Source organism: Poeciliopsis prolifica, unplaced genomic scaffold (genome assembly GCF_027474105.1).
Source record: "Poeciliopsis prolifica strain line A6 unplaced genomic scaffold, Auburn_PproV2 SCAFFOLD019, whole genome shotgun sequence".
NCBI classification, from domain to species: Eukaryota; Metazoa; Chordata; class Actinopteri; order Cyprinodontiformes; family Poeciliidae; genus Poeciliopsis; species Poeciliopsis prolifica.
This window is the reverse complement of record NW_026562394.1, coordinates 9,837,765-9,862,630: the sequence shown is the minus strand read 5'-3', so window position 1 is coordinate 9,862,630 and position 24,866 is coordinate 9,837,765. Positions and strand designations below refer to the sequence as shown.

The 24,866-nt window shown below is 41.7% G+C and overlaps 1 protein-coding gene across 1 annotated transcript in view; it reads right to left on the bottom strand.

Moving 5' to 3' along the window:
* Positions 1 to 2,248: 2,248 nt before the first annotated feature.
* The window catches only part of uvrag (UV radiation resistance associated gene), a 103,352-nt gene continuing 80,734 nt past the window's right edge, over positions 2,249 to 24,866 (bottom strand). Inside the window, exons 14-15 of the mRNA XM_055043934.1 lie at positions 15,183 to 15,274; positions 2,249 to 5,316 (exon numbers count right to left, since the gene is read on the bottom strand). Of these exons, the coding sequence (XP_054899909.1) occupies positions 4,497 to 5,316; positions 15,183 to 15,274 (912 nt within the window). The 3' untranslated portion in view covers positions 2,249 to 4,496. The remainder of the gene's footprint in view (positions 5,317 to 15,182; positions 15,275 to 24,866) is intronic.

Here is a 24,866-nt window from a genome sequence, read left to right as displayed (position 1 = left end):
TTGGAGAAAGATTTGGATTTCAGAAATATTTTTGTTGTCTTTCATTTTCATTATGACCTTGTATGAAAAACGAAGCTGCGAGCGACGATTCCTATTATAATGGGACGTGTGAAGGGTGTGTCACTTTCTGTTTTGAATACTAATCATCAAAAATGTGAGGGAGCTTTCTGCATGTTTTTGTTTTGTTTTTTTTTTGTTTTTTTGAATTTGCACACTCATTTCGCTGCTAGGAGTTGTGATTCCTCTGAACTGAGTTGTGAACATCTCCTAAGGTGTGGTACCTCTCTGTTCGGTACCACAGACCCATAATGTTGCGTGTTTATATAAGCATGAGTCAGTAAATGTAACTGGTCAATAAAATTATAATGAAGTCCTAAAACATCAAGCCACTACAGGAAACAAATATCTCAAAACCTTGCATACAAGATGGTGATTGACAGCGCTAAGACCCTCCTCCTGGCTCTGATTGGCTGATGCTGTCATATTTGAGTGTTTCTGCAGCTGGGCACAGGAGCGTGGTTCCTTTCCATATATTATCTGTCTCATTTGTTACTGTCAGGACGTAGAGACAGTTTATTCGGCCTGCTTGGCCGTCAGGTAGCAGAGAGGCTCGTCTGAGAGAGATGACATCCAGCATGGTGACGTAACCATGAGGATCAGGAAACATCTTCATGGGAACAGAAACTACAGAATCGGCAGCTGTGTGTCAGGAGAAACTTTCCAAAGAACGACTGAAGCATCCATCTTAATATCTCCAAAGGAAGACATTGAGATTACCCATAAACCCAGCAGTGGGATTAAGGGTACTGTTGGAAGATGACATCACAGCAATCTGACTCCACAAGATGAGAATTACAAGCTGCCAGCAAGGTTCACACACTCTCAGCGATCGTTTTCCGGCACTTATCGTGAACAAATTGATGCATTATCTGCAGCCCCGGCAACAAAGTAATAAAGTAATGCAACAAGAAGGGCTGCGTTTGATTCAGTTAAGGGCGTAATGAGGTAAAGGAAAGCAGAAGGGCTCATTTCATTAGAAACCGAGCTCGCAGCAAGAACAGGCTGCACCGTAAGCTCAGTCACATGCAGTCTTTCCCATGTGCTAATAAAGGTGAGCAGCAGCCTCCAGGCAAGAGGAAGCTGGGTGAGTTAGTTCAGAGCAACCCTGCTGTGCTGCCCTAAAACAACTTTTTTTTCCATTTGGATAAATGGAACAAAAATATCAGACTAAAGTGCAGAGACCAAAAGAAACGGCCACTATGGGAATAACTGGGAGAGAAAGAGTTTAAAGTATTCCTCAAGCCCAAAAGCTTGACAACTGCAATACTTTAAGGCACGGAAAAGTAAGAAACAAACGGTTCCGGCCTTCAGCCGAGGGCGTCGTATTTTTCACACAGGATGTTTTCAAATTAAGACAGACCAGCAGTGGATGACTGCTGGTCTGCACCAAAGATCTGATCCTGATTTATAGGAGCGCGCACCTGTCCTCAAACGACGAGAAGTATGAAATGAGGCTGAACTTCCAATAAACACATCGATCAAAGTCAAAGGTAGTTCGTTAGTTGAGTCAGTGTTGGTAGGAAAGTGACGTTTCTGATTAGAGGCTAGACGCTGTGCACACACAAAGCGGCTTCAAATGTAACTTTAACCCGACCGGCTCGATGAAGACAAGTTCAGCTGTTTGGAAATGTGAAATTACAGAGGGTAGGACCAATATTTTTTTTTTCTTTTTGAAAGGCAACGCTTAAAAAAAAAACATACATTTGCCCGTTTTAGAAAAGCAAAAAAGAAAAAAATAAGTGATAGCGACAGGGTACACCCTGAACAGATCTCCAGTCCATCACAATAAGATGTATTAAAGATCAGCTCTTCTGTTTTAGTTTTTTGCGTAAATACCAGGATTCCTGATTTTGAATGATCATCAGACACTAAAACATTTAAACATTTTGTTGGGTTTGGAAGGTTTGGCAGAAAAACCCCACAAGTTAAAAGTGGCATAAACTGCATTTTCAGCAGGGCAACTAAACTTCTAAAAGCCAATTGGTGAATTAACATATTTAGCTATTGTTACATCATTTTACCTACAAAATGATGTAAGACCACACACACACACACACACACACACACACACACACACACACACACACACACACACACACCACACACACACACACACACACACACACACACACACACACACAAATCCAGTCAGACAACTCTTAAAGGGGGGATAAATACACCCATGCCGTTGAACAGAAAGTCTTTAATAACCAAAAGAAATTCTCCATACAAAAGAATATGTACATTTGTTTAACTGTGTAGCAGTTTATGGAAATGATATAACATTGTTCCTTTTTCTCTCTCAATGCAACGTCTTCCAGTCGCCACCTTACAGGATCTAAAACTCTTCGTGGGCTGAAGGCGGCGGGTCCGTCTTTGTCGTGGCAGATCATTCAGTCCAGCAACCGACATCGGATATCGGTCTGAGGAGTTAACAATTTTCATCTGCGACATTCAATACTATCAGGAAATAAGTTTATGCATCGGTTTACATTTCACATATATTTGTAGAGACATAAATAAAGCAATAATTGAATACCAGTGCAGGTAAGCATTCAGAACAGGGAGACACAGGACTCAATCACAGACAGCAGGATTTTGTAACAAAAAACAAAAACAGACAGGAGCCTGAGAGGGACATTCCAGAACACAGAATTACATTGAATCAACTGAATGTAAACATCGGCGGACCGGATGTCAAGAATGGAGTTTTTAATCGGAGAGTTTGTGAAATAAATCAACAACAAAGGAATAGACACAAAGGTGGATGAAAGAAATAATCAATTGCACCGTTTCCCTGCCATTCGCTGTGAGGTCCCATCGTCCACCTGTGAAATTTAAAGCCTGAAGGAAAACTGAATGTGTGCAGCGCGTCCCGTCGGCGGGCGGAGACCAGTCGCAGCTCCCACCTCACTGTGCAACGGCAAAAATCCTGCTGTGCTCTCAGCTCATTGGTGGGAGAGTCCTGCCTGCGTACATGTGACTGTCTGCATGCTGATGACTGTCTGACGCTCACTTATATCAGAGTCCAAAAGCTCCCTGCTGCACACATCCAGTGACATGCACCCTGAAATCATCATGTTTGTCAGCGGTGGAAGTGCTGGGACAGTAAGCTGGGAATGAAGACAATGTGCTGAAGATGCTCTCGGGCTGCAGTGGAAAATGGATTTTGAACTGAGGTTGTAAAGGGTTGTAATGATAATAACAGCCAGTAAAGATACACCGATAAGACGACTGTGGTCAATTTCCAATTTCAGGTTTTTGTAAGGCTGGCCTCGCTAGTAACACTCAGATCTACAATAGAAAGCGTCCAACCTACTGGGCTGACATTTGAAACACCATTAGGATGACTCGGTTTATTCCTGACCTGAGAGAGTTCCGAAAGTAGTATTTTACACTCAGCCTTCCTGTTATCTGCTGTAAGTCTTGCTCTCTCTCTCTCTTGCAGCCTGAGTCAACCCCAGCACTGCAAAAACACGTCGTCTTACTTTTCTTTTCAATAAGACTTTTGTCTTATTTTTGGTCTAGTTTCTAGTGCAAATATGTTGGTACACTTAAAATAAATCAAAACTAATGAAGGAGTAACTGTTCAGCAAGATATAGCAGCTTGTTTGAAGTAAATAATTCATTAATATGGATAAAAAAAGGACTACCAGCATATTAATTCATTTATAACATTGGAAAATGTCTTGGTGCAAGTGAACTAGTATCAGTGGAGGGAGTACTTTTTTTTAATTTCCAATATTGAGGTATTACTTAAAACAAGCTCCTATACCTTGTTAAAAAGTTAACTGTATGTTGGGTGTGTCTTATTTCAAGTGTCCTAAAATATTTGCATCTATTTCGACATCCTCCAACATGTCATCGAAAAATCAGATTTCTTTCAAAACTTAAATCTGCTTCTCCCGACTTCGTCTTAAACGCCTCAATGACACTAAATCTAGCAAACTTTTAATCTTCTTCTGACAGCAGGAACTTCCACACTGAAGAGTTTGGGTCACGTTAGTAATGGTCCAACTGGCAGCAGTCAGAGCCAACCAAACTGAAAGTGAATATATTCTGTCTCTACTGGAAAGTAAAAATGTCACCTGAGTGGTCCCACCTAATGTCTCACGTGATTCTTGAATTCAAAAACTGATGTCAAACTTAGTAAGTTAAAACACCAAATGAGCTGTTTCGGCCTTTTTTTTTTTTTTAAAGACGTATAGCTGCTGGAATCAAAACAAAAACACTTTCTGTCCCAGGACTTTCATTTGACTTTTCTAACTGGAAAGATTGCTGGGGGAAATGTCATTAATAAGTGCAAATCGGTTCATCAGAACAGCTGCTGCTCAGAGCCACACTCCAGTCTTTTCAGTTCATCTCCCTGCCTTGTATCTCTTCAGACGATGTGCAAGTTTTACCAAGACTCCCTCTGGCCTCCTGCCCCCCAAATCTCATTTGTCAGAGTTCTTGCGCGGCCGGCGGAAGCTGGACATGTTCTCGTTTAGTGCATAGATGCGCCTGTTGAACTCCTCAAAGCCTGCCACGTCCAGCTCGCCCAGCACCTGTTCGTCGCACTCCACGGCTACCGCGTGGTCCACGGGAATGCAGTGGTAGTTTTCCAGCCGGGCCTCCTCTGTTAACCCCAACCCCACCCCTAAGCCCAACCCCACCCCCAGCCCTGTGGCCTCTGTGCCCATGATCTCCTCAGCTTGCTCCACGGAGCAGTGCAGCTCCGGGACGAGGCCTAACGGCGCCTGACCTGTCGCCAGGGAGCCGTTCATTGCGCCTGTATGGTTAGTGGAAACATTTTCCTCTCCAACTTCCTGCACTGCGGAGGAACTGGATGCCCCTGCGCTGCTGCCCGGCTGCTCTTCAGATTCTTTTTGTTTATCCGCTTCCCTCTCTACGCCAGCGGTTTTATTTTTCTCCTCTACCTCCGTGTGCCCGCCCTGCTCCCCATCCTCCTCCTCGGCACGTCTGTTGAGGTGAGGAGAGGCCGTGCTGGCACCAAGCGACAAGGACACATGTTTTGGTGCCGGTGAAGGTGGCGTCAGGTTAGCTGGAGGCCTCTCTTCCCCTGCGGCTGCCTTGTTGTTTGGGGAAGGCGCTGGCTTGTACTTGAGCTGTGCCTCGGCCTCCGAGCTCGCCCTCTTCCTCGGGCCTCGGTCCGGAGAACTGTTGTGGTGAGAGTAGCCCGTTTCTGAGGCGGCGGACACACCCAGCTGCGACTTGGAGGGCACTGGAATCGAGCTGGAGACGTGATGTCGGTCGCTGTAAAGAGCAAAGACACAAACGGGGAAACGAACAAGAAAATAAGATAAAACCATGGGAATAATGCTTCTATGGATGAAAAGTCCAAATGCAGTCCAGTACTTAAGTATCTACATCCTAGCCCAACACATTCAGCCCCCTTTACTCCAACACCCCTAAATAGCATCTACTTTGATGTCAACCTGACTTTGAGGCAAGTCGGAGATTCTTTGTGTGTCTGGGCAGAGAAAAGTCAGTCATAAATAGAACAAGTTCAACCTATTTCCATAACATTGGTTTTATGTTTTTTGCATGGCTAACCCCACTGCTTCAATAAAGAGCTGCTGATGACACATTGTTCTATTTTTGCTGGAGTATTTTGATTTCTGTTTAAAGCTGCAGTACAACTCATAAAAAACAAAATGTTTTTTCACATTTTTGTTAAAATTATCCAAATGTCTCGACAGTGTAAGAAAGATAATCTCTGCGTTCTCCCAGTGCAGAAATACAGTACTAAGAAACAACCAATCAGAGCCAGTGGGAGGGTCTTAGCGTTGTCAATCATTCCTGTAAATGCTGCTCATGCCTTTCCGTGGCTCTACCAACAGCAGACTCTGTCAAGAATGCTAATGCTAGCTAGCATAGCCACCGCTGACAGTGGATAAAAAGTCTTGGCTCTGATTGGTTGTTTCTGACCGGGAGCTGAGTACTTCTTCATACCGCAACTGTAGCATTAGGAGGAGGTGGAGGAGCTTGATTTTTTTCAGGTGAGAATACCTTCGTAAGGCACTGAAAGTTTCATCAAGGAACCCAGGTGGCAGAAGAAAGAGAGATTTCCAGAGAGCTGATAGTTATCAGCACCTCGACTACTTTGCTTCTAATCCAGGGGGCATCTGCAGCTCTTTGTAAATCACTCCACTTTACAACATTCAGAAAGCATTTTTGCAGCCTCCAAGGCTTCACTCATGTTCTCTTGACTGGAAGAGCGCAGCAGGCGTCCTCCAAAGTATGTCAGATATTTTCTTCCAAAACAGATAACAGGCTGGAGATGTGGGACACCCCGCCCAGACCCCAGACTGGAGTCATAAATCTATCTAAATGGGGGCCTCACTGGCTCTTCTAATAGCCAAGGCCATGCACAATTCTCTGGTCTACTTAAGTGCTGCCTTCAATGTGACTCCATGCCACGTTACACACGCACATGTGTTGGTTAAAAGGCTTGAGGACAGGTCTCTGCTTGTTCAGTTGGACGTCCTGTCATAACAGATAAGTCTCCTGTCACCTGACATCCACCGAGGAAGAGTAGCTTCCAGACGTCGGTGTCGAGGGCGCACGCTTTCAGGGTCGGCTGGTCGACCGTCTGACGGACGCTTTTACTACCAAACACATGACGGCTTGTCAAACGGACCCCGAGCCTGACCCCCGCAGACACCCTGCTGAGGTGGTCCTGACCGGGTTCACAGGCAGGACGTCCAGCCGAAGACAGGAGACGCCTGTCTCGTGTTAAGAGAAACCGGTCAACTTCAAAGTGGGTGTGTTGCAGTAAAATCAGAACCATCCATAGAACGAGGAGTGAGGATACAGCGAGGCATGGCTGACTGATGGGAAGGAAACAGATAGAATGAAGGAAAACCAAGGCAAACACAGATTGGCTGCATCTTTAAGAGCCGAAATAAAGATAACCACAGATATTAGCTATCGGTTTTCACTGATGAGCATCCATCCATCCATTGTCCCTAGTGGGGTCAGGAGGTTCAGCTCTGGGTTCACCCTGGAGAGGTCGCCAGTCTGTCGCAGGGCAACACAGAGACAGACAGGACAAACAACCCTGCACACACACCCACCCACCCCTAGGGAGAATTTAGAAAGACCAATTAACCTGATAGTCATATTTTTGGACTGAAGGAGGAAGCCGGAGTACCTGGAGAGAACCCACGCATGCAGAGGGAGAACATGCAAACTCCGTGCAGAAAGACCCGGGGCTGGGAATCGAACCCAGGAGCTTCTTGCTGAGCATATTTATCCATATTAGTTGTTTAAACTATTACAAGAGGGAGTTAAGTCCAGTTTAAGTTTGATGACTTCTTTAGATCGTCTAACACAAGCCAAGTCTTAAATTTTTTCCCCAACCACGTAGTGACAGTAAGTAACCGTCAAGTAACTGTTGCCTACTGATCTTATAAAAATGCTGCATATATCAAATATGATATCAAATAATTGGGCCTCTGTCTCTTTAAAAACTCATATTCTTTCTGAAACTCTGCCTTCAGAAAGTCATCACAACATCAATCCTCTAATTGACCATTCAACCACTTTGATAACGGTGTTAACGTCCGTGAAGTCGGCGCTACGTCCCCCCAGCATGTTACACAGCTGGACGGTTGCCATGAGAGCTTGTCGCATTTCTCAAACTTTTTATAAAAAGAATCAGAAACATGCACTCCAAATATGTTTCTGATGAGGGAATAACATTATAAAACGACATAAAGCTAAAAAATAAAAATGATTTTACACAACACTGCCCCTTTAAAGGCAGAATCAAAAAGGCTTGATTGTTGCCGCTCTGGGCAGCGAGCCGTTTTTGCTCACATGAAAACCGGACACTGATAGTAGCGCAGTGGTTTTGCATGCGAGTTGCATTATTCCCTTCCAGTCCACGTGTCAAATGGAGAAGCGGTGAATGAGTAAGTGAGAAGGCTGGGTGTGTCTGTGAGGACCTGAGCCAGACAGATCTCTGGCCAGCCATAACATCTGCTGTTTCAAACCAGCTCAACGGTTATCCGGATGTCATGTTTTGTTCGAATGTGGCTAATTAGGCTACATGCGCAGGATAACAGCCCGCGTATGTGCAGATTAGGAGAGATGGAAACATGGAGCGATGCCAGACGGTTCCTCAGGGTCAGGTAACTGTGATTCTTGGTCTGCTGTGTGACGGTTCAAGTATCGCTGCTTCCTTTCTACAAGTAGGAACTATTTAAACAAGCATCTCTTTGGATAAATGAATAACTCAGAAGGTCAAACACATTTTTAAAGAGGAAAGTTTAGATTTAGAGACAGGAAGTGGATCAATAACTTATTTTTTGACATATTTGAAAGAAATGATCAAACATTCAATCACTCCCTTGAATCAATCCTTTCGTAATTTTCCCTAAATTGAAAGAAGGAAAAAAGTGAGTAGCATTATGGAAGACTGCAGGATTTATTGAAATATTGTCACAAAACCGCTTACCAGAACTTGGAGGTTAAATGTTCTGTGCAACTTTTATATCTGTAAGAAATTGAAGGAGCAATGCAACATCATCATGAACTCTCCGTGTGAAAAAGTTCTGCTGATTTAGTAGCAGGTTAAAGTCTGTGGCAGAGTGGAAGTCTGTTTGGTGCATTAATCTTAGCAATAATTAGATGGGCCACATGATTCCTATGCCTAATTCATCACAGAAAATATCACACCGGCTGTGTTCTCATTGCAAATGTGCACAAAACTGTCAATATTCAGATAATGCCAAAAAATCCCAATTTCACAATTGCGGTTTTGCCATTAAAGAAGAAACGCAGTCAAAAGCTCAAGTGAGGAAGTTTGTTCATGCAATGTCGGTAAAATAATACATGCCACACTATCATCATCATCCAACTGCTTCTTGTCGTCGCCTTCGACGTTCATCATGTGACGCAAAAAAGCGGTTCCATTGCACTTTTGCAAAATAAATCAATCTTGATACGGTCAAAAGCATTTTTTGAAATGTCAAATTGCACAATTACTGAGGTAAGCGTAGCCTTAATTCCTCTTAGCCTGCTCTCCTCCTTTCCTGCCGATGTCAAACCTGGTATCATTTCAAGAGGAAACAAGAATTTGGAGATCCAAGCCGTTCCAGCGGCCAAGCCGCCCTCGACAGGTTCCCCAGCATGTCCCCCAGCATGTCCCCTGTTCATGTCTGAATCCCACTAAGAGCCAAACGCAGAGGCCAAAGCAAACAGGCACAGATAAGATTAGGTCCTTTGAAGTGTCCTGGTGATATCCCTGCAGTACTACAACAAAAAGCATGTTATGATTTCATCTGCACTGCGGTGGAAGCTAGTTTTGGGTTTTTGCTTTCATAGGGCAAGGATTACTGACCGTCAGGCCTTTGAAGACGTCGGGCGTTGCGATTCTACCATCTGCTTTTTGGATTCGGACACCATCTCAGAGTTTTAAAAGAGCTACAGTTCCTCACAAAAAAGAAGAGTAAAATACCATCATGAGAGCAGTTAAACTCCTGGCTTAGTGCAGCAATGAAAATTGTAATGTTACTATAGTATGCCCTGGTGTCCAGAGAGTTAATGTACCATCATAGCGATCCAGAACACAGAAAAAGAAACATTCCTGGTTTCACCCTTTAAATCAGCCATTATTAGGAATACAGAAAATGCACAAGCACCTGTCAGGCTCAATGAACCTTGCAAATTGCTTATTTAATATGTATATTTCAGCTTTTCATTTTCTCAAAATACAGCTGTCCACATATTTCGGGGTTGAATCAGCCTGACTCTGCACCTTTCCTCTGCAGTGTAAACAAAGTCGTTCAGGGAAACATGGTGGGCTGAGGACGCCGAGAACCTCCAGAAAACTCTCGGTGGATTCAGAGCATGTTGAAGCTCTTTGCTTTGATCTTGCAGACTGTGCAAGTAAAGCGGTTTTCTGGTACCGTCCCTGTCTGCCTCGGGGTAATAGATTCGCCATCTTTCCGCTGGTTCTTATCCTGTGTTTTTTTTTTTTTGTTTGTTTTTTGTCTGCAGCTAGCATCTTTCTTTTGCCAGGTTATCTGTTTCGTGAGGCAACGCGATTTGGAAATGTATAAAGATAAGATCAAAACCTTGCCAGAGGAGAGTTAAAAAAAAAAAAACCAAGAAAGAACAAAACAAAAAAAAACTTTTGAGCTCGTTCCATCAAAAACCGTCTCACTTGATTTGTGCACAAGATTCAAGATGATACCGGCTCACTATCAGTGTTCGTCTCGGTGCGTTAAATGGAATCTCCCTGCAGAAAGGATGCATGCTGAAATACTTAGAAATACAGGGTTGGCTCTGTTTCCAAACCTGCTATGGAAGCAGCTCCCTCTCTCCCTTATAGGATCCTCCTTGTTTGGATGCGTGGAAAGAAGAATTAGGTGGCACAGAGGCAAAGGAAGCAGATTATACCGTCTGTCACAGTATAAGGGAAAAATTACCTGCAGCTGCCATTTAGTCTTTCTATTCATCCATATTTCATAAGATGGTCCCAAAGCGAGACACTGTATCTGAGTTTATCCGCCCCAAACCAAACCGCTGGAGTTTATATGGAAAGGAAATGGTGCAACGGTGTGTGTTAAAAGAGTATCTTTCCTGAAAATAAAAAAAGGAGAGCCCTGCAGGACAGGCACCATTTCCCCTGGGAGTCTGACTCTTTAGGATTCTCTGAATAATTTTTTCCAGGTTGAATGAAGGATGTCTTTCGTTCACATCTACAATAAGAAGGTTGATTAAAAATATTGACATGTCGCTCAACCTAATTACTTCACATTAAGGTTAAAAGTTATATTTTATTCAGAGTATCAGATTTAGTATTTTGCTTTTCTAATTCTAAGATCCAACAAAAAAAGCATAGAAATGTTTTTTGACCAAAACAGATTCCTTAAATCTCAAACAAGTGTTGAGTTAGTCAAACTGGATTGATCAAATTTTGAAGAGGAGATGCACTTTAAATTGATAAAATAAGTAAATAAAAAACTGTGCAACGGCCATTTAATCTAGCACAGCTAGGAAATGGACAGCAGACCTGTCCCAGTGTACAGCATCAATATTTTTAGTGCCTTCAAAAATTTACAGTATCTTTGTCCCTGTCAATTTTTTTTTTAGCAAAAATATTTACAGGAAATGCAATCTTCCACTTTCCCCAGTGACACAGTGTTCACGTGAACAGAGTTGGTTTGAATATTTTGCAGTGTTTATGCTGATCTGACATTTGAATAGAGCAGACTCACAGCTGCAACATGCATGTGTTTGGTTAATGTTCATACAAGGCATCTCACAGGCTTTATTACCTGCTGTGTAATGGTTACAAATGACGTCTTCAGAGTTCAGTTCTCCTTTCTTTCCAGGAGTTGGGATTAGTGAAGCTAATTACACATTTCTGCACAGTTTGCAGTGGCAGTCGAAACATTTTAAACCATAAAAATCTCAGACTAATGCTGTGTTGCTTTGGTTTTCCCGTTTAAAGTCATATTCTGGACTCCACTGAGTGTCAATCTGTATCCACAGATTACAGCAGCACCATCACAGGACAAAGGGTCGTTAATTCTCAGGATACATAATCTATGTCAATGGTCCAGGTGTCGGAGCAAAAAGGTTCAGAAAATTCAAAGTATGTAGCTTTTATAAAAATATGTTAAAAACTATGCCCCCGTCATGACAGCATGAAATGAGACAGATCCCCTCCGTCTCCTGTCTGTGCTGCTACTGCCATCAGAAGAAGTACGTTCAGAAACCTTTGTCAAACAAAATGGGCAATGCACTAAGTACTTCCTTTCTTTCTTCACAATAAGAGCCCCAGGGTTTGAACCATAAAACACAAATGTAGGATGCCCGGTAGTAATCGAGTTCCATCCTGTCAGCTGGACAATGGACGTGTTTCAGTCAGTGTTTTTCCTCAGACACACACACACAAGAACAAAAAAAAGAGGGAGACTGATATTTTCTACTCGAGTAAGACGGGACGGCGCAGTGGAGAGTACATATTTCATTAGGTCAAAGTTCTCCCAACTTTGAATACCTTAAAAAATCATATATCACAGCAGGCAACAGAGAGTAGCTTGATTGTGTAAAACATATGGTTGAGACCAGATGAAATACAGTTTCCATATGTTTTTAGATGAAGGAGACTTCAATGCTCCAACTCACAGGAGCACAGCTGCTCCAACACGACAATAAATTCAATTTCAACACGGTTTTCAAATGGTTAAATACGTATATTGGCTGAACACTAGTTGGGTATGAAAGGAGAAGTGTTAATGAGCTGTGTCAGATGGAATACCTACGAGGAAAATCCTGGCGCTGAGCGGTTTGATTGCATTGGTATTTGTCCATGTAGGGACTAAATGTGGGAAAAGCAGATCTGTGCCTTAACCTGATGCACCAGATGGTTTGTTTCACAGGACCATCTGGGAAACCCTCTATAGAAACTGTTTGGAAAAAGGTCAGGCACCTTTGAAAATACTTAGCAAGTGACTGAATGCAGAATCTGTCAAAGTCAAAGGAGAAACTCAACTTATCCCACAAACTAAGGGAAGCCTGAAAACACCAGCCGGCGAAGATGAGATCACGCGATGTTACTGTCTTGAACTGCCGTGTTTCTCTTGTGGTTCTGATCTTTTCACCAAATTCTTCACTTTACACTTAAAAACCCAAAGTAACATTTTTCTAATATTAAAATAGATTGTAATGGTTTACACATGGTCGGTGTTTGGCTTAGGCAAGGCGGAAGGGAGATGGGAAAACGTAGGAGGACATAGGACTCCAGTAACATTCACTTTTTCTCTAATGCCTGTTTAGCCACACACCTTCAGGTTGATTAAAGCTAACAGAAAGAACGGACAACTGTAAGAGTGAGATGCTAAAAGGTAATAATTTCATCACTCTTTATAGAGTCTCCTCCTGAAACAGTTAAGCTAAATTCTTCAGATTTAGCTTTAACGTCTTTTTTTTCTTTTAAACCAACATGTTTTTTTGTTGTTTTTTTTGACTGGGAGTGTTCTTAACATTTTTGGAGCAGCCAAGCCAGCAGCGAACAGAAGTTATGAACGAGTCATTCAGTCCGTGTTCCAGGTATTGAATTAAGATCCACAGCTGCCTCGCTAAGCTTTGGTTTTACCAGGCTATATATCCGACCATAAATGGCCGTACCGTTTCCTATTGGACGCAAAGTTCTTTGTTGAATGAAGATCACTATAAATCCAGATTTGTCAGGATTGTTCTTGGCTTAATTGTGAATATGTCAGCTGTTTGCTTGGCGCAACAGTTTTACAGCAGTCAGGATCTGGTGGCCAAAGAACTGCTCCATGTTTAAAATATTCCATCCACTCACACAAACACACACATGCATAGCTTAAGGGTTTTAGGAGCAATGCTTTCATCTTGTGTATCTTTGGGCCCTTCCATTTCCCATTACGCCGGGGGGGAGGGCTGTGCGGTAAAGGAGAGCTGATTTGGAAGCTCTGACTCTTCACGGCTTCTTTTCTTTGAAAACAAAAGATTATTCAATTAATGTGTGAAATACACATTTTCCCCTTTGCTGACCCTCAGAGAAGATCAGAGGATCAAAGACGACTTTGTCTTTTATAGGCCGGTACGGCTGAAGTCTGATTCATACCAACTCCTGGGTTTACTGGGGGTTACTTGCAGGTCAGACGAAGACACACAGAGATCTGAGCAGTGATAATTGTGGAGGGAAGGAATATTACATTAAGAAAAGGACAGTTTTAGTTTTTCTGCATGAGAACAACGCAATAAATCTTAAATGCATGGAGATTAAATACAACATTGCCCTTCACTAGCCTGAAAGAAGCTGGACATGATTTGTAAGATGTCGGTAATTTATTTTACTCTTTTAAGCAACTGGAGGATAGTAGGGATATTATTAAGGCAGATGGGTATCCAGTTTTTGCATGGCTCTAGTAGACTGTTTTAACATAAATTTGATTAGCATGCTTTGGGAGGAAACAAGAGTAATTCATTAAGTTCAGGATAAATTCAGGATTCAGGATAAAAAATAAAAATGAACCGCTGACTGAATTTCAAAAGTATTCTAATCACAGAATCAGAGAAAACTTTCTATTATACCAGAAGAAGTTCACATACCAAGTTAATTCAGACATAATACTTGGTGAAAAGATAAAAACAACTGTTTGGAGATGTAATATTCTTGGCTTAGAAAATATCTTTACATTGTTTTACTAATGTATTTGTATCGCACTCCAACCTCAACAGATTTTTCACCTTAAGTGTAACAAAGGAAAGGACCAGATTTATCACTGCGTCTCCGTCACTAATGTGTGAAAAGCTTTGTTGATATTCCGTTTACGTAACAAACAATTTTGCAATTGCGGCTCCTCCATCAAATAAACAATTAAAATCACACGCGAATAAGTTTAATGCAATAAGTCATTAAAAAAACATGCTTCATCATTATTCTACTAGTTTCTGTTTTCTTCTTCTTTTATAGTCTGGCAACATCCAGTTGTCCGTCATGTGAGTTGGGTGACGTGAAAAAAAAAAAAAAAGTTTCCGTTGCAGTTTTACAAAATAAACCAATCTATATTGTGCCAGAACCTTTTATCAAAAAACAAGGTTTTTGTTTTGTTTTGTTTTTTTTTAATTTGGCACATTAACATGAAGCAAATTTATTTTCGACATGTCAAATTGCGCAGTTGTATGCCCAGTGGAAACACAGCTGATATAGAAGTCTAATAAGAAGCACAAATAATACTGGCAGCCTGAGGAAAACGTTGGGCCTCTGACACACGAGTAGGACTCAAGAGAACCCGCTTTTTCTTTGGACTGTTGTGTCTCAGGAATGTTTGCCAACTGGACTGGTCTTAATGCGTTTTTTTTTTTTTATATGCAACAGGTTTTATAGCTGAAAACATGCGGTTTCGTATGTTGCCATTGGCATAACGCTGTGTTATGTTAAGTTGTGCATTCATGTGGCGGTCGGACTTTGAATAATATATTCTCCTTTTAGGCATTTTCAACAAAGATCTTCAAAATTATTTTAAATTGTGTGTGTGAGGCACACACACACAGACACACACAAAGCATTTGTGATTTGTATGTGTGTGATACCAGGTCAACACCGGATGTTTTTTCTTCATCCTTACCATCGCACCATCAGGCCGTGCTCCAGAAAGTTCTTCAGGTTGGGTAGCGTCTGCTGCAGGTCCGGGGTGGTCAAACCGTGCTGATATCTCAGCTGCAACACAAGGAAAAAAACATTATCATTAATGTAAAGCAACACGCTGCACCCATTCGGGCCACACATACAGCACGCGGTCACCACTCTCAAGCATGAGCCCGACATGTTAGGCGAAAGAAAGAGAGAGAGAGAGAGAAAAAAAACATTCCTTACAGAAAATGTCTGAAGTCTACATTCTTCCACCATGACTTGTTCCTATTCTCTCTTTCAGACTATTACTCATCTGGACACACAATGGGCACCTTCTGCTGATAACAGGCATGTGTGATAAAAAGCAAGGTGCGCTGAAAGACAGCAGATGAGGTGGGGGCGGCAAGAAAAACACTTCTGATAAAACATCTGGATGAAAAGGGTGCAAAGAGCACATTACGGACCTCATTAGGTTGCTCAGCAGCCTCTCCCCTTCCACTTTCTAATTCTGGCCTTGAACAGTTCCTCCTGCTTTATTTTACGAGGATAGAATCTAATTCAGTGAACAGAGGAGAACGAGGCCACCTCGGAGCGCCAGATGCGTCTCCCCCCCCAACGTCACAGGAATGCCAGCCGGCGATCATCGCAGGGAGTTTATTTAACCTACATCCCTGGACGCCGTCCACCGTACATCTCCGAGGCCCCTCTGTCACATGGGCCGACTCGACACCCATCCGACATCTGTTTTGTTTCCGCTCGACTACCATGGCAACCACACTCCTCCCCCCCCATTTCCTCCGACACACACTTCTGGTGCCGAGATGAATTGCACGCGACTCTCTCAGTCCAATAAGTCAGGATAACGGGCTGCGTTTTCATACAGGGAGCATAATGGATGACTGACCTAATGATAAGAAATTAAAGGGAAATAGAAGCTCGGCCGGGGTCAGTGGTTCTTGTTAAGAGGGGGATTGGTTCACACTTAATCAGGAGAAAAATGGCTCTGAGGGCGTCAGCAGCCCCCAACGCACATTGATAATGTGTCTTTTTTTCTTTGACAGTGTAATAAATCATACCCCAAAGAAGTTGGAGATATTTGTTTTTGTTCATAATTGGACAGTACTAGGTACAACACAAAGTATTTAATTGTAGTATCCATGATTTTCTTTTTTTCTCTTTCATTTTTAATATCACAATCAATTGAGCCACAAACACTTGGGATTTTTTAGTCAACCCAGAAAGTAACCACAGCCTTTCTTTTATCAAGGGTAAACATAAAACAGTTTCATGTTCTTTACTTTGAGAAATTAAAGTATTGCATTTAAAATGAATCTCTAGGCAGATAAAAACAAAAAGTATTGCCCCCATAAATGATTTGGCTTCCCATGACAACTTGGTGATTTTGGCCCACGTTGCACCACCGGACACCAGGAATCTACACCAGTGTTTCCCATCCCTGCTCCTCAAGGCACACCGCCCTGCATGTTTTAGGAGCTAGCGCAGGCGAGTTCAGTTGTCAGGTGTTTGTTGAACTGCAATCAGTTCAATCGGGGCATCGTGAAGCAGGGAAACATCTAGAGCATGCGGTGTGTCTTGAGGACTAGGGTTGGGAGTATGTGGCTAATGTAAAAATAAAATAAAATAAAACACCTACATTTAAAGTGGCTACTTTGTTTTGTAGTTTTTCAACAGTGAAGAAGTGACAGAACCAACACATTTATTGATAAATAGAACATTTAAAACTTCAAAATGTTCAGTACTATATAAAAAATGATGCCAAATCATCAAAGGTTATAGTTTTGAAGCAAACCTTTGGTAGTAACGAGAATGCCTTTTAGCCTATGACTGCAGGAGACAGACAGCAGCCTCCTGCAGACCCAGCATGAACTAAGCTGCTTTAGAAAAATGAAGGATGGATGCATTGGAATAGGTCAAAAGGTCAATGTTTAAGATCCTAGCCAGAAAGATCCTGCAAAGTCACACATTAAATTTGCACACATCAAACTAGCTAAAGCTTTTGTACATCTCCCTTGCTTCACAAAAACAATATTTGAAACTAAATTTGTAATTGTATCAGAAGATTTTTTTTGTGTGTTTTAAATAATAAATGTTCAGATCGTGGGACAAGGTCACCTCAAAGTCAGTGATGGAAAGGTCCAAAACATGAACGCCCGTCAACACAGAGATCCATTCATGCTTAAGAGTTGGACCTCACACTCTGGTCGACTTCAGGGCAGAACCGTGTTTGAAACTGAAAGCCAAGGTCAATACCGCCACCAGCTTAAAAATAAAACCAATAGCAACATGAGGGAATAGGGTTTGCTTTTTCATTCCTCGATGGTTAAAAGAAGGAAATTCCGAATCTTACGGACATCTCAAGGTTCTTGTCTAGAGCACAGAAACTATAAATTATGAACCAGATACAATTACAAAATAAATATTGCACTCAATCTGAGTAAAAACGGTTGTTGCACATACAGCATTTCTCTCTGTAGGAGGAATATTAAAGTGCGATCTCTGAGTCTCCTTGCTTGGCAGCAGCTCTGAAGTGTGTGTAATGACCGCAACGCACGTCTAACAGGAGCCTCATGTCAGAATCTACCCCAGGATGCATCAGCATGAGCAGCAGCGGTTCATGACTCTGCATCTGCACGCCTCGCTCTCATAGCTCTCCTTATGTGTGAAAATGCTGACCGGACTCCAAAACAAAAAAAATAGTTATGATGTCAGCAAAGAGGTTGACATCATCGTTTTTGTTCGCATATCTGAGAATGGTAAGGCTGATGTAAGGTAATTATTTTTTTAGTAATTGATAATTATTACAACAATCAATCTGATTTAAAAAAAGACAATTTGCACATTTTCCATTTAAAGACTTAAATTTTTTATATTACAAAATACATTAAAAGATGCAAATAAACAAATCATCATCACTTTATTGCCTAAATGCAATAATATGGCATTTTTTTAGTGACTGTCTGATCATTTGTACCAAAGGATGCATCTGCTGCTAAAAAATAATAACATGTTTCTGATCGACTTATCAATACAGAGCAGGGCAGATCTGTTGATAATTTTTGGGATTAAATATTTAAAAAATAGATAACAAAAGATGTTTAATAAGACATTTACAGAATTTAAATCAGGTGAAGCTAAAAACCCATATGAGTTGTGGATACAACATATTGATCATGAACACAAAATGTGTTTTATTCTGTACAGTTTTGGCTTCAATTATTGCTCTGAGTATGTTGTTCTTTCAGAAAATTGCCTTTTTTGGAGTCTGTTTACTCCAGTTAATAATTAATCAACTACCAAATTTTATTATTTCAATAATCTACTAATCCAATCGATTGTTTCAGCCCAAGACTGGTGAGAGATTTCAAACTCCCACTTTGAGAATGGTTTGATTTTGACTTCACTGGAGGTCAAAATGCACAGAAAAAAAAAATCCTGGAATCACAGAACTTTATGTTTGGGCAGGAAACTAAAAATTTCTCAAAATCTAGAAGAAGAAAATGGTCAGATCCCGACAGCTGGCCCACAGCTCTGCAAGCCAGACTATCAACACCCACAAATTTGTCCAGCTTTCTGTAGACGAAGCTGGTGTGTCTCGCTGCTTTTCCATTGACTATAAAATTGGAATTACAAAATAAATGTTCATAAAAACTTGAGTTAGTCATTCAAAAACTTTGAATCCATAGCTCTGCTGTAAAGTCATGACTACAATTTCCCCAAAAAGTCGCACCCAAGAATAAGGCGATGGTTGCGCCATCGCCAGAGTAAAACGCCGACCTCTCCTCTGCTGGCTGACTGATGATGAGTGCTAGCGTTGACTGAAATATGAATATATTTCATATCTAACCCTTTACATCACTGCCATGATTTTTAACCCTGCCTCTGAGGACTGCGGGAGAGCTACTGACTTATTCCGTAGTCTGAATTATTCACGTGATTTTAATTAAAACTTTTATTTTATGGAAACAGCAAAATTACAAAATTGTGTTTTTTCAACATTAGCAGAATACTGACAAAGATTTGTGCACATTCGTAATGGAAATGCAGCTTGTGTGTCTGTGTGTTGCTTAAGGCCCTCGTCTTATGGAGGCAATCACAGTGTGCCGGCTGTCAGATACGTAAACTTTCTTTCCCTTCGTCTCTGCCTGCCTGAGACAAACAAAAACACCAGTGACCCGGCTAACTCGCATGGAGGAACGGAGTCCGTCGGAGCAGCAGAGGAAGAACGCGCAAGACGGCTTAATAGCAAAAAGCTGGGCGTCATTTGCAACTGTCAGCGCCTCCAAAGCTTCGACATCGGGATGGAAACAAACAGAAGAGAGGGTGAGTTTAGATTCTGGTCTGTAAACCCAAACCGTTCCCTGGGAGGATGTCGCAACGTGTTGTAACAGATACTGAATAAGAAGCAGAGCGGTCCGACTCTTCTGCACACAACAGCGCAAAGAAACAATCGGTGTTACTATGTCAGCGAGAAGACGATGTACGTAACTCAGGATCAATCGGCTTCAGAGATGGGTTGTCGTTTCTAGTTTCTCCTTCCTAACTCGCTGTGATGATAGCTGCCGCCCTCGGCGTGTGTGTGTGTGTAAGCATGTTTTCAAAACCGTCCACAGGCTTCTTTGTGATGGGGCTAACCAGATCGTTGTGAGAAATTCCCCAGGCCCATTGAGGACAGCTGAAAGGTGAGAGCAGGCGGGGGGTGGGGAGGTGCAGTGGGGGACACCCACTAGAGTTTTATCACATGACACAGTGGAATAGATCCAAGCAGGGTTGCGCGTTCCTGCTCACACCTTTTTCTCTGCACCTTCAGGTGCCAGTTTAGCGACTGAACAAAACCGCAGCATGCGGAGAGTGACGTATGAGGGCAACGTCTTAGAAGGGTAGGACTCTTTGCGAAGACAAAGCCACTCTGCAAAGAATGGGGGATTGTATACAGGTTGAGGCTGCCAATCCGCTGGAGCCATGACCACACAGAAACACACTGAGGCTGACTGAGATCCTGAGGGAACCAGTCAGTTTACAGTGCATGCCATCCATCATTTGGCGAAACCTTCCTGCTCGCCCTGAGCCCTGTTCAGAGGCTAAACAAACAGTCTCGCTTATACCGCATATTACAGTTTCCCTGAGTTTGTCAGGGCTAATCACCTTCAGATTAGAGCTCTAATGTGGGCAGGCAGCAGAGAACTATGAGGCTGATTACCGATGACGAGGTGCCAAGGGGAGGAGGTGCAGGGGGAGGCAGGTGACCAGGCCACCTCCCACCTATTTCCTTTTATGGTAGCAGTCCAGGAAATGCGGCTCAGACACCATCAGGATTCAAAACTTGTAATGGCACTGGAGATAGGAGCCGGAGGAAGTCTGGGACGCAGAATGTTTTCATCAAGAGCTGCGCAATCCATGTATCAACAGGTCAAACGTCTTCAAATCAAACTCCAGAAGATCTTGTCCATGTCTGTCCTGCACGGACGGACAATTATCCTGTGATTTATAGCTGGCGTGCTTTTGTCCATTGGTAAAAATAGAAAGAGCGCTGCTTCAACAGTCTCCCTGGGGAAGATAATCAGGGGGCTCATTAGTACCTCTGACAGCTCATTATAGAGGGGCTGACCAGGTGTTCCCTCTTCCACTGTCCTTTGGACCGGATGCTTCAGCAGAAACAATAAAAGATTTATTTGTTGGCGTTTACATGTTCCCATTTCTTTCTTCCACTGTTCGCATTTTCATTTATGTTGAAAATATTGTTGTTCTAGTGTGCTTTGCACTTTGGCTAACAGCAGTTGTTCTTAAATGTGCTATGCAACTAAATTTGATTTGATTAGATTTGAAAGCTGACATATCAGTTCTCAGTCACAAGACTCTTGGAGAGAAGCTTGTTTTTGACCTCTCTCTGCTCTGGTTCTAATAACATAAACGACTGCCATTCGCGGCAATAAAAATAAAAGATAGTAAAGGATATGTCAAAGATTTTTTTATGAGAAATATTTGACTAGCATTTCAAATTAACTTTTTTGTACAATAACCAGGTTATACTGATGCAAATATGGAAAATAATTTAATTAAATTTCCAGAATTTTCCAGGCTGTGTCGGAAACCCAGCTGGGTTAATAAGTTTCACTCCAATATGGCTGAAATTGCATAAACTCCAACTTAGAAAGATTTCAGTATATAAAACACTTGGCACGTCGTGATACATGCAATAAAATGGTAACCGTTTCTTGCCTCATTAGAACCAGGCTGGGCCATCTGCAGTCCCTCTGGCGCTGTTTGGCTGATGCATAAAACGCCAACTTTCACCATGGCAGCAGGTGAAGCTCTGAAGCTTTATCCTTCTCATTACAGCCGTCAACTTCAGTATATTTATATGCCTCAGCTTGTTTGGCTCTTGTCAATATGCTTTAACTTGTCCAACAGACCCGAACAGTGGCGCGTTGCTCCAATTATTGTAAGTTTTTGTTTACAGCTCTGAGAGCCACATACACCGCTCCGAATCCTTGGATTTCCGTTTCTTCCACTTGCCAAGAGGATGATGGTTGCAGGAGTGCTGAGCAGAGCGTCGCGCCAAAGTCCTTTCCTCTGTGGTGCAAACATAAGAACGTAGTATTTACATTCTGGAGGACCTCCATCCAATCTTTAGTTTTGATGTTTTAATTCAGCTGAAGTTGTCCAGCAGAATTATAGAACACGCCTTTTCTGGCAACAAGTTTTCCCTATAGAGCATGTTTATCTTACCCCAGCAGCTAAGAGCCAACAAAACAAAGCATTACAAGCAACAGCAAATACAGTGCATGTGACATAAAGGTGGAAAACTGACAAAACATCCAGGAAAAACTGGTCTGCTGAACATAATTGCTGAGTACAAAAGAGGGGAAATCTACAGGAAGTTAGCTTACAACAGCACTTCCTGTTTTCGTTGAGCTTTTTCTTTGAATGCTTTCAAATGTTTGTCCCCAACAACTTCAATAAGTTAGGCAGAATCTTTCACTGTAATTGTTCTGCCCAACTCAGCTTACGCATCCATCACTCAACCACTAATGCAAAATCAAAATGGCCGACCTAAAATAGCTGCAGATCACAGCTAAACTGTATAACAAAAAAAACATGCAAAACTCTTCATTTGACATACATTTATAGCTGCGCCTCATTGTTATTTACTGTCCAGATGTTTAAAGACTTTGCATTCACAGCTTTTGCTATAGTTGATGGTAAAACCTCACATGGTGCAACAGAGGTTCAAAACCTCAACAATCGTGTGGTGCGGCAAGGAATATGAAATCCAATATGATTAATCACTGCAGCCTTTCATGTGTCTCCATAAATATACAGAACAGGGCTGAAAAGTTGTTTGAGTCTGGCTAAGGTCATATAATTCATTCACAACAGAAACTCGCTTCCCTTCAACTGGAAGCAGCGTTCTGGCCTTGAATGCGTGCCACGCTCATCATCATCCACTCTCCAAGTCAAACTAAGAATCAGAACTCATAAACACCACAGGCGTTTGCTTACTGCTGAAAATTTCTTCCCACAAATTTGGACTGTGAAGAATCGCTTCTGACCTAAACACGACTTACAAAAGATATTTCGTTTTTTCCTGATAAATGGGAGCCGAGATTAGGATTTTTGTTGCATTTCACATCTTGAAGTAGCAACGTTAGACGGTGTGTGCCGTTCTATTCTCGTCGCAATATCAGTCGGCGTAAGAGGCGGGAAGGAGGCCTGTTGGGTGACGACATTACATGAGAGCAGACTCGGAGAGAAACTCTTACCTATGTTCATTCCTTTTTTAAAATATTTTTATCCAAAATGTGATGAAATTGTCATTTTTTTTGTGGCAGATTCCAGCTGCATCAATTTGACTAATACGATTTCAAAACATAATCCGAATTCAGCCAATTTTGTTCAGCATCAAGAATGTTGAAACATTTATTTACACTTTTTTTTTAAACTTACATATTTTATACTTTGAATTAATCTTTAAAATTAACCCAAATATATCAGTTGAATCAGAACAATGTTATTTTATATGCTGGATTTAAAAAACAAACAAAAACAGAGATGTGAATCATAAAGCTAAATATGAACCGATGTTAGCTTAATGCGTTATATGTTCATTAATTATTGAAAGCTTAATCAAGCTTCAGAGAAAGTTCCAGTTCAGAGTTGACCAGTTGATAAACTGCTCTTGCTGACAAAAACCTTTAACATCTGCAGTAAATATGGAAAAGCTGAAAGTCAAAAGATCACGTGATTTAATTCAGTTGTACTACAAGTAATTAAATCAATCACTGGTGTCATAAAACGAAACACATGTTTTACTTTTGCAAATTTATTGGTTGATGAAACACAAATGAACGTCTTCCAACATTGGCGATCAGAGCTAATGATCCTGCTGAACGTAAGAGAAAACAGAGTGAAAGTAAAATCAAAGTTGCTGAAGTTTAGGTCAGTGTGAGCTTGAGACAAATAATAGGCAAGTACAGGAGCATTATTAAAGTTATCCATCTGAAACACTTTCAAACATCAGAATCCGTTCACCAGAGGAACGCCGTAAAGCAAAGAAAGATTTTACAACCAAATATATTGGACATTTGCATTTGAATTCACTCTGTGAACGTTTAGAAGTATGTTGAAAAGATGAGATACAATGTAGAAAATGAAAAGGCGAGCTTAGTAGCTCATGATTAGGGTTGATGATTGGGGTGATGTGAACAGCCTGTTATGTAATGTTGACTCAAAATTTATTTACTTTGGAGTTTGTCGAGAGATGTTTACAATCTTCATGGCGTTCGGCAAAGTGTCTAACGATTATTAAGTTAGTAATATGTCAGAGGGACACAGCAAAACTTTGTTTTAGTTTTCTGGGGCTGCCGTTAACATCCTGCTTTCAGGATGGCAGGGGTTGATCCTTCAATAGCAGCTACAGTCCTTTTGACTGTTCCTTCAAACTTCACACTCAAACAATCAGGAGCACAAACTAAAAAGCAGCTCATATAGTTGACAACGTTCCATATTCAGTTACAGCAGGTCCTCTTTAAATGCTATTCTCTCTGAGTCGGCTGTGGTGTCTGTATGGTCTTTCTGAATATACCGCAGGTTCTTTACAGGAATCCCAACTTTCTCCTACCATCCAAAAACATTAACAAGGATAACTGCTCACTCTAACATTTAGAGTCTAAATGTTAGAGTCTAAAATGACTTCAGGTAAAAGTGTGCAATGCGTGATTGTCGGTATTGAATGCCTGCTGATCTGTGCACAACTAGGGAATGGGGATTAACTGCAGAAGCCATAAATACTTCTTTTAATAGAACACATGACATCCTTCAATTAAAAGAAGGATTTATGGAGAATGATTTCAAGCATAAAGTTAACAAGAAATATTGCGTCAGGTTAAGTCCCATTCTTTTCAACCCGTTATTTTTGAAACATTACCCTGGAATTTTGGAAGACATCGAAGGTTTACTTCGTTTGGGTTTGGCACTTTTTGGAACGATGACAGTAGCTCAAATACGTAGATATTTTCACACTCCCACACTTCATAGTAATTTACATAGTTGATTTTCCTGCTGCCGTGTCAAATGCACCTTAATAGAAGCGATACATGAAGCAACGTTTCTCCCAACTTGCCCTCTTCCAGGTGAGTAACCGTCAAAATTTGCCCCTTGT